This window comes from Montipora foliosa, chromosome 3 (assembly GCF_036669935.1).
Source record: "Montipora foliosa isolate CH-2021 chromosome 3, ASM3666993v2, whole genome shotgun sequence".
Classification (NCBI taxonomy): Eukaryota; Metazoa; Cnidaria; class Anthozoa; order Scleractinia; family Acroporidae; genus Montipora; species Montipora foliosa.
In genome coordinates this window covers 26110031-26120030 of record NC_090871.1, presented here as the reverse complement: position 1 = coordinate 26120030, position 10000 = coordinate 26110031, and the positions used below count along the sequence as shown (strand labels likewise).

The 10000-nt window shown below is 40.1% G+C and overlaps 1 protein-coding gene across 2 annotated transcripts in view; it reads left to right on the top strand.

Annotated features, from left to right (window-relative positions):
• The first annotated feature begins 8842 nt into the window (after positions 1–8842).
• The window catches only part of LOC137997175 (histone deacetylase 8-like), an 18549-nt gene continuing 17391 nt past the window's right edge, over positions 8843–10000 (top strand). Inside the window, exons 1-2 of one of the 2 annotated variants that reach the window (XM_068843012.1) lie at positions 8843–8977; positions 9074–9126. In XM_068843012.1, coding sequence (XP_068699113.1) covers positions 8855–8977; positions 9074–9126 — 176 coding nt within the window. In that variant the 5' untranslated portion in view covers positions 8843–8854. The remainder of the gene's footprint in view (positions 8978–9073; positions 9127–10000) is intronic. The other variant, XM_068843013.1, reaches the window with a different exon arrangement.

The window sequence follows — 10000 nt, the reverse complement described above, 5'->3', positions numbered from 1 at the left end:
TCTGGACCAGTTCAAATATTCAATTGAATTGAAGGTTTGAATTACGGAAATGAAGGCTTGAATTGTTGAATTTCCAGACTAAACTAAAAGGTTTGAATAGCTAGATTGAATGCTTGAGTTTGAATTTTGACACTAAAAACGCGCCATATAGGTGCCACGTGTGATGGATTTTCACTTTCGCCGTCGGTGATTCTGCGCCCTAGTTTATTACAGACATTATTTTCTCCAGTAATAGTAAGAAACTCACCTCTTCAAAGACATCTCTTTCGATGACGCAGCTTGAAATTTAGCGTTGTGACTTCGCACGTTGAGTATGTGCAGCCAGACTGTGACAATCTTCCCGGTCGCAAAGCTTCTGTAGAAGGTCACCAACACTTTTTACGTGAAGCGTGATGGGGTGATTTATTCTCTCGTGAATCACGCATCACACTAATTTTTTGTCGGCTATCACGCGGCTATGTACAATCACGCATCCCGCGCCTAATTTGGAACCGATCGCGGTAATAATTACGCTAATAATCTAAATAACTAAATAATACTAAATAACTAATTATTATTATGCTAATAATCATCACGCCAATAATTTTGGGGCTATCACGCGTCACGGAGACCCCTTTGCCACCCACAATCATATCTGTCAAAGATCAAACGCACCTCGTCACTTAACCTGTACTTGTACTTAGCTTGTACTTGTACTTGTTGAATAGCCAACTTGCTGAACATTTTACAAGCCGTGTACATGTGACTATCTCACGTGGCTTGTCAAGGGATTGGAGCTCGGTAATTCCATCGACAACTCCAAGTCGTCAAGGTGCAACTGCTGCGTGTGGTAGCGTGCTGAGGAAGCTACAGTAGCTCTTCATGACGGAGTGAGGGGCGGTGATTTCGCTGGTGTTTAACTTCTCCAGTATTTTAAATAAAGTGCTTTTTAATGAGCAGTGTAACACCGACCCGTCACTGGCAAACAGGGATCTTAGTACAACTGTGAATTTGTACTTGCCAATGGCTTCCTTGATATCTATTTCAGGACAGTGTCAGGACGACTTCTTATGCCCCCCTTCATGCGGGTGAAGAGAAACCTATCCTCCTGTAGCTCTACAACTTTATCTTGAACAAGCACTTTCACCTTTTCACCATTATTCTTCCTCCATGTCAACAACTTCCGCTTTTTTATGCTAGACCATATGTTTACTTTGTCTGATTGAATACGCTATTGTGTAAATTGCTCCATCACCTTCTTTCCAGTATCGCTTTGTTCGCATAAGTCTTGTTTAATCTCATCAGTCATAACCAATTTCGTCGGCTGTGACTTAGGGTGCGTTCGATTGACCGTATTCCGGAATAAGAATACATGGAATATAAGTTTAAAATCCTTCGTTTTTACGGAGATTCACATTAAAATTATCAAACATGTGCCAAAACGCTATTTTAAACATATTTTTATTATCCTTGCTGCTTCGAAACGCTCCAAACATACTACGAAAATCACCGAACTGTGGAATGGGCTCAAATTTTCATATCGTCGCCACACCCACTTTTTGTTGCTGCCCCGCCCATTTTCGTCGAAGAATTCATTTGGTACTTAAAGTAACAAACTGAGCCTTACCGGAGCGGCGGACCATGGTTTTGTCAACTGCAAAATTTCTTTATTCCCCTGGGTCCCGACATGGCTGCATTATCTCAGTCACGTCAAATCACAGTCACACCTCCTTCGTGTTGACGAACTTCAAAATCACATTCGCGGGGCGAAAGCGTTGAAAGATGCGAGAATGAAAGCCGTAGTAAACAAACTTTTGCGTATTCATGCTGCTTTTATTAGTTAATAGCACTTTTACGCAGTAGGCTGTTCGCAATCGCAACTGTCTTTGTCAAGCCGTGAAGGAATTAACATTAATTATGCAAATAACATTTGTTCCCATAGTTTGTCAACCGCAAATTTTTTTATTCCCCAGGGGCCTGCATTGACTCAGGCTTTCAAGGAATTAACATAAAAATAAATTTTGTTCTCGTAGGATACTGTGCTTCGAATATTTTGTGGCTGGACTTACTGAACCCAGTGAAATTTAATTATTAGCATCTGAGAGAAACAGTCGTGTCGGGAGACCACAGGGGAATGAAAATTTTATTTGCATAATTAATGTTAATTCCTTGACGGCTTGATAAAGACAGTTAATACGATTGCGAACAGTCTACTACGTACAAGTGCTATTAACTGATAAAAGCGGCATGAATGCGCAGAAGTTTGTATGCTACGGCTTTCATTTGCGCATCTTTCAACGCTTTCGCTCTGCGAATGTGTTTTTGAAGTTTGTCAACACGAAGGAGGTGTGACTGTGATTTGACCTGGCCGTCATGTCGGGACCCAGGGGAATAAAGAAATTTTGCGGTTGACAAAACTACGGCCTGCCACCCCGGTAAGGCTCAGTTTGTTACTTTAAATACCAACTAAATTCTTCGACGAAAATGGGCGGGGCAGCAACAAAAAGTGGGTGTGGCGACGATATAAAAATTTGAGCCCATTCCACAGTTCGGTGATTTTCGTAGTACCGTTTTCATCCTCACTCCACGTATTCTTATTCCGGAATACGGTCAATCGAACGCGCCCTAAAAGTGGGACTTGGGACGTGGGGACTCGGGGACTCGGGGACGTGGGGACGTGGGACTCGGGGACTCGGGGATGTGGGGACGCATTTTTACCATTTGTTTAACTTTTCATCATATTTCAGAAAATCTTCGTCTGTTGATCGTAACTGCGTTGTACCCCGGTTGATCTGAGAAATGGTCATACCAACGTTTCGTTCATGTTGCCTATGTCAAATAAGGACTTAATGCAAAAAAAAATTGTCCCTTCGTTTTACCTAAATTACTCCACTATGTAACTTGATAGTAGTATAATGAAAGACACCTTTTCATGAAGACGAGTAATAAACTATACTATATATATTTACTAGACCTCTGTTTCACATCATACAAACGAGGAACTTAAACCGGGGTCATCGTAGTTTGATCAAAAATAAGACACAAACAGCAGTGATAAACATATTGAACTTGTTCATTTTGATTATGACTTGATGTTTCGTATGTGCTCTACATACATTTTCAAAAGTAACCGTTGAAATTTAAAACAGCTATTTATATATAACAAAGAAGATGAGGGGACTGGAACCTGGACAAGAATGTCCACACGTAATCAAAACAACGCTTTCACGACATCCATCTACCGAAAGAAAACTTTCACAGGTCTCTACACGAAATGGGATTCCTTCACTCCACTAAAGTACAAAATAAACCTCATCCGCTCCCTCACTTATCGCTACTACCGTCCTTGTTCATCCGGCTCCTTGCTACAATCTGCCCTCAATGATCTTCGAAAACTCCTTCTTCAGAACGGTTACCCACAAGGCATAATCAACTATCATATCAACGATGTTTTGAACAAAAACAGACAACATCAGCATAGCAATCCAGTGTCTACAGTTCCTAAGAAAGATATTGTTATCCTACTTCCCTACTTAGGTTTGCAAAGCAACCTAGGCGCTAAACGCCTGAAATCTTGTGTGTACAAATTCTACTCTTGTGTTAACCTTAAGATTGTTTTTCAGAGCACTCGATGTATAAAATCTTTCTTTCCTTACAAGGACCGTATTAATCGTTCACAACAATCCAGAGTTATTTACAGAGCAAATTGTTGGGATTGTAATGGTTTTTACATCGGTAAAACTAAACGGCGGCTTCACGATAGAAAAACCGAACATTTTAAGGCCCTAGCTAAAAATGACAATACTTCAGCCATTGCTGACCACGTCAAGGCCACTGGACATAACATCAAGTGGGATCATTTTTATATTTTAGCGAAGGGCAAAACAGACTATCATTGTAAAATAAAAGAGACCTTCTTTATTCAAGAACTTGAGCCAGCTTTCAACGTCAACGTCGGAAGTGAAAAGCTGATGCTTTATTAATCTTTTCTGTTTTTAGTATTATTATCATTATTATTATATATTTTACTGTTAAGTATTTGCTTAATATAGGTTCCAGTCCCCTCATCCGCTTTGTTATATATAAATAGCTGTTTTAAATTTCAACGGTTACTTTTGAAAATGTATGTAGAGCACATACGAAACATCAAGTCATAATCAAAATGAACAAGTTCAATATGTTTATCACTGCTGTTTGTGTCTTATTTTTGATCAAACTACGATGACCCCGGTTTAAGTTCCTCGTTTGTATGATGTGAAACAGAGGTCTAGTAAATATATATAGTATAGTTTATTACTCGTCTTCATGAAAAGGTGTCTTTCATTATACTACTATCAAGTTACATAGTGGAGTAATTTAGGTAAAACGAAGGGACAATTTTTTTTGGCATTAAGTCCTTATCTGACCTAGGCAACATGAACGAAACGTTGGTATGACCATTTCTCAGATCATTTTACAATTCCCCAAGTATATCGAGGCTTGAACATTTAAAAGTACTTCCACTTTCTGCATCCTAACCTTTTTATTTTAAATTATGCCTTTCACTCGTAGTTGTCTGTCACGTCACATTTCTTGACTGAAGACGTCATAATGCTTGTTTTTGAGATTGGGGGAACGTTTGCCCTAAAAACGTCCGACAAAGTTTTGCTTGAAAGTGCTTAAAACTACCATTAACGTATAATTATACCTATCAATGTGATATCGTTCATTTTTATTGTGACCTCTATGTGATTTGACCTTTTTTTTTTTTCTTTTAATTTTGATTTACCTTTGCCATTTAGATGGGCATATGATTAAAAGGCTGAGTGATAAAGCCTCGATAGGAGTACTACAGCAAGGTACCTTGATATAAGATGACTTTTCCATCCTCGTTTCCGATAAAATATTTCAATTGTTTTTAGCCGTTAAAAATCACGTGACACATTTCAGATGAAAGAGGAGTAGAAAGCAAAGTATGCAGATTTCAAGTTAACGTCGATTGGATAAATGTTTCCTCGTAAAACAAAAATATGCCAACTTATTCGCTTGGTCAAGCCTAAACACACAGAAGCGTTATTTAGCTTCTGGCCCGGGGACGGTACTTTTGGAATTTCTGGGTGGGGGATGTGCCGCTAGGACCTTGGAACCCTTAGCCTAAACCAGAGCTGGTTCAGGTGAATTTTGCTACCCCGTACCAGAGTAAACTCCCCAAACCCTCCCTATCCTAGAGTAACTGTTTTTCAGAAACTACTGAGGTCACTAGCACAGTCTAGCCAAAGCAAAACCTATACCACAATCGTTTCTCTCTCAAAAAATGATTTATTTATACTTGAAGGCGGTAGTTTCTAAAGAAACTGTGGTGCTGTGTCGGTGGAGAAGTAGTATACAAAAATTTGGTTTTATCAACTTTCCTTAGTGTAGATAAAATCTTCAACGAACTGGTCAGTTCCGTGAAAAATTATATCCAATTCTAGAAACAAACGCTCTGATTTATGTATCCTATCCTAGAGTAAACTGCTTGAAAACCATACCATTCACAGCGCCACATACCTATATAGCTCATATATGGCAGTACCCCCCTCCCCCTCCTGGGGGGCTTCTGGCCCTCTGATGACGAACATTTTCGTCAACATCAACGGTGACAACCCGAATCAAAGGTAACAAATTGAACAAGCGCCAGGAGAGATGTAGTCACAATGCCGCCAACAAGGACATTGGCACGGTATTTAAACTTCAGTTACAGAGAAGGAGTCATAGGGCTCAAGTTTCTGAGCAACAACAACAACAAACGCTGCAACGTGAAATTTCAGCTGCAGTGTCAGCAATGGGCCATTAGGTCTTCTGCTTTGTCTCACATTCGAGCTCTGTGACGGGTGCGAGAATGACTTTTCGAGAATCCAATTTTTGATTTCGCTGTGTATTTAGCTGGTACTTGAAAAGCATACCGATGATATTTTTGCAAAATAACATAAGCAATTCAACTTTCTTGGCGATGTTGTCCCATTTCTGAAATTCTATACTTCGAAAATGTGTCACCGCGTCCCCACATCCCTGAGTTCACACGTCCCCGAGTCCCCGAGTCCCCACGTCCTCACGTCCCCGAGTCCCCACGTCCCCACGTCCCCGTCCCACTTTTAGTCACAGCCAATTTCGTCACCAAGTTGAACAGGTCAGTACTTTCTTCAGTGGAGGGATTCGGAAATATTTTAATTGCTGACTTTAGTTGTTGGATATTCCTTTCTGTGCGTGTTAATGAAACAGCTTCAGAAAGGCAATGGTGTTGGACCTATTTCCTTCGATCAACTCCTGTCATACATCTAGCTTCTTTTGCCAACCGTGCTAGTTCGGGAGCAATTATGACAGACTTGTCACTAGGGTTTGCGTTCAGAGAGAAACCTCCAGACACTTTCATAGAACGATCTATATGTTCTAAGGCGTGACCTGCGCCCGGCCCAATGGACAGAAGGGTACTTAGCGATTCTTAATCAATACTCAGTTAGGCTTTGGTAGATTGTGCTAGGATAATTTTAATCATAATTTAGCAAAACGAGCATTATTTTAAGCCTTTATTTCAGTTTAGCACTGCTAGCATAATCCGAGCTTTTATGCGTTGAAAACAAAAAAAAAAACCATCATGGTTCTAGAATAATTCAGTTTGTGTTTTATTTCTGTATTGTTTTTGGAAAATGTTCAGGTGGCAGACCAGGTTTCCCTGTGCATGACTCTCCTCAAGCCACCACGCTTATGGCTCGGCGGCTTGGCCCCTCAGGCCACAGATCAATGATGGGGTTAGCATTAGATTCCATCCACCAAAACCACCCTGGCACATTTCCTTACAATTACACGAAGTAATATCCCGTCTTAATATGACAAGCTTACCGCTGTGAAAAGAATGAAAACAGGCAGAATTAGAGCTTTAGTTCAACAAGAAATATCGTTTCTAAGCAAAGCCGCGCTGATCTACAGTATTTAGGTCTAAAAACCACTTTGAAGACGGTTAGCTTTTACTTGTTTTGCTGGGTACTACTATGTCAATACTCTAAAAAATTCGATTTTCCAGGAGCTTGTCTCGTTAGTCTAGTGGATATTGGAATGTGCAAGGGAACCCATCGCTCCGGGTTCAACTCTTTGGCTCGCCTAATCTGAATGTTCTCTGCACATTGAAATGTTTGTTTCTTTGAAGTAGATTTGAAGTCTAAAGCAGATTGTACGTCGTGTAAGTTAAATGAGACGGGAAATGTGGGTTTGAGGGATGGAATCTAATGCTAACCCAATGATGGCGTCGTCCTCGAGTACATCTACTTCCAACCTCGTTCCCAGGGTCTACTCTGCTTCAAGATGGCGGGGCGGAGAAGACCCTGGCACACACCGTTCCATTTGAATTCTCTCCGGAATTTCCCAAAATTCGTGGATGGTGGACAAAACACTGACCCCCAGTCCATGGACTACCCAACTGGACTACCCTAAAATGGACTAACTCTTAAAAATTCCATTTCGAATGAGTGCTATTGAAAGAACTGAATTGATTATAATACTTACATTGCACAAACCTTGATAATTTTCATCCATACGGGCGTGGATTCACTTAACTTACCGTACATGAAGTAATCAGCCAGGAGGGGAGCGGTGGTTTTCAAAAAGGTGTAGTGTTTCAAAACTGAACCCCCCCAAAACATTTTGTGATAAAAATTATACCCCCCTTCCCAATTCTTGTTTGAAAAACGTACCCCCCTCCCCTCCTGAGGAGGTACTCCTTAGGCACGATTGAAAGACCGCGAAAAGATGGAGTACAAACTGGCGAGCAGGAGACTTATTTATTAAAGAGCCTTCTGGGTAATTTTCAAGATGGCGGATTGAGAGCTACAATACTCGTCACATTTGTTGGAACACCCATCCTCGTTTCTCCCCTCCTTCAATGTTGATTTCAAAACTACCAGAAGTTGTCCGAAATTTTTTCTAACGCACTGAATTGGGGGGAGGGGGAGAAGGGATAAGCTGCCATCTTGTAACACGACGATTCTAGATCATTTGCGTAACGTGTTCCAACGAAATGTGTCTAGTATTGTAGGTTCCAGTCTCTTGCGCGACCATGTCAAACAAATCGCCTCAAATATTTCCTCAACCACGGGATCGAGGATAGATCACTGACGTCAAATTCCCTAGACTGCTGTTGCTGTGTCATAAAATTTGACCCCCACTCATGTTTCTTACCAATGAAAAATCAACCCCCAAAAAGGGGCTTGTTTTAAAATTGTACCCCCCTCCAAAACCGCCGCCCCGCCCCCCGCACCCCCGGGACGTAATTAACGATCGGTCCCTAACCTTTTTAAAATGGGTGCTTAGATTAAAATACTGTTGAACAATGCTGTTTAAAATGGGTGTTTCGGCTTAAATAAGCACTATTTGAGATGCTGCTTACACAATGAAGCGCATGGTAGGAGGAGTCTGTTGAATGAGAGCCATTTCAAGATTCTTAGAAAGTGTCAAGGCAAATTTGATTGTTCACTGTCTGAAATACTTTACATCAAGAAATTCAAACCTAATTTCAACGTCCAAACGGACTCCATACGTGCGAGACTTTTTGTTTAACTTGTAAATTATTTTTATCTCTCATTGTTCGTCTAAGTATTTATAGATCTTAGTTTTATACATTTTTGACTTGATAACGACGTTATGGTAACGTCGAAACGTCGTCGATTTTTATTCAACTTTTTTAGCTTTTTAGATCTTAGAATGCTTTTAAGAAATGTTCTTTCGCAATTTTTTATTGTCAGCGGCGTAAATATTCCCAGGAACTGGTGAATCGTGAAGAGAAATGTTGCAATACCCCCCTCTCCTCCCCTGTTGGTGGCTTTTGTTTTCTTTTGTTTCACGTTTTTCCCGCGCAAGTTTGAAGATGGCGTTGAGGGAAACTGGCGAACAGACGCTCAAAATTCCCTCAAAAAATGCAAAAGCCATATTAATACACTCAGATGAGCTTGTGAAATTATGTGACAGACTTCCTAAAGTTCCTAATCGAGTAAGTCGTACCGCTTCGGATGGCATTTTCTCGTTATTTTGCGTTTGAACTTAACAGTTTGAGATCAAATAATATACTCATGGTTAATTCTTGCAGGCATCGTTTACACACTCACTTATCAAAGCCTATGGACTTCTAGAGAATGTCAGGTAACGACACAAAAATGTCCTTCTACCTCCCCTTGTAATAAATCAGAAAGGATCAAATACTACTGCTTTTACAGTAATTCAAGTTGATGTCGATTTACATTGGGTGCACTGGCTGATACATGTACGTTTGCTGATCATGAAGACACGAATTATATACTATTAAGCTTATCATCTACTAGAGATCGAAACCCAAAAACAAGGCATCTCCTTAAATACAAATGTCATCTCGCTTGGTAAAATATGAGTTGTTAATTTTGTCACTGGAAGCTTATCATTACAGAGCTTACCTGTTATCAAACAGGTTCATTAAATATTCATAACAATAAATTCTGAATTAGGAGGTTTTACAGCATTTAAGTCATCGAAAGGTCTTGACAGGGTTGTTAAAATTGTCATTTTCACTTTTTTATTCTATTTGTCAGCAAAGGAGCTTTTTTGTTGAATATTATTGAATACAGCTTTGTTAAAATTATTTTTAAATTGATTTGTGAACTTTCTAATAAAAGATAGTTTAGCCAGGGGATCTAGCCACAGTTGTTCAAAAGGTGGATGTTACTCTATCAGCAAGATAAATCACTATCCAGTGGATTAACACAAGGAAACCAATTGAGTTATCCAGTGGATACCCGGCATGGATAGTGATTTTATTACTCCAGCGGATAGCGCTATCCACTGGATAACTCAGTTGGTTTTGCTAGTGTTTATCTGCTGGATAGTGATTTCTCCGATGGATAGTGTTGTCCACCTTTAGAACAACCGAGACCTGACTGAATAGGACAGTTTCCAGTAGTCTATTCAAAGTGTGTGAAAAGGTTTATAAAGTTCACACACTTTTTGCAGCAGGTGTGTGTGCAATTAAGAATTATATAAATCT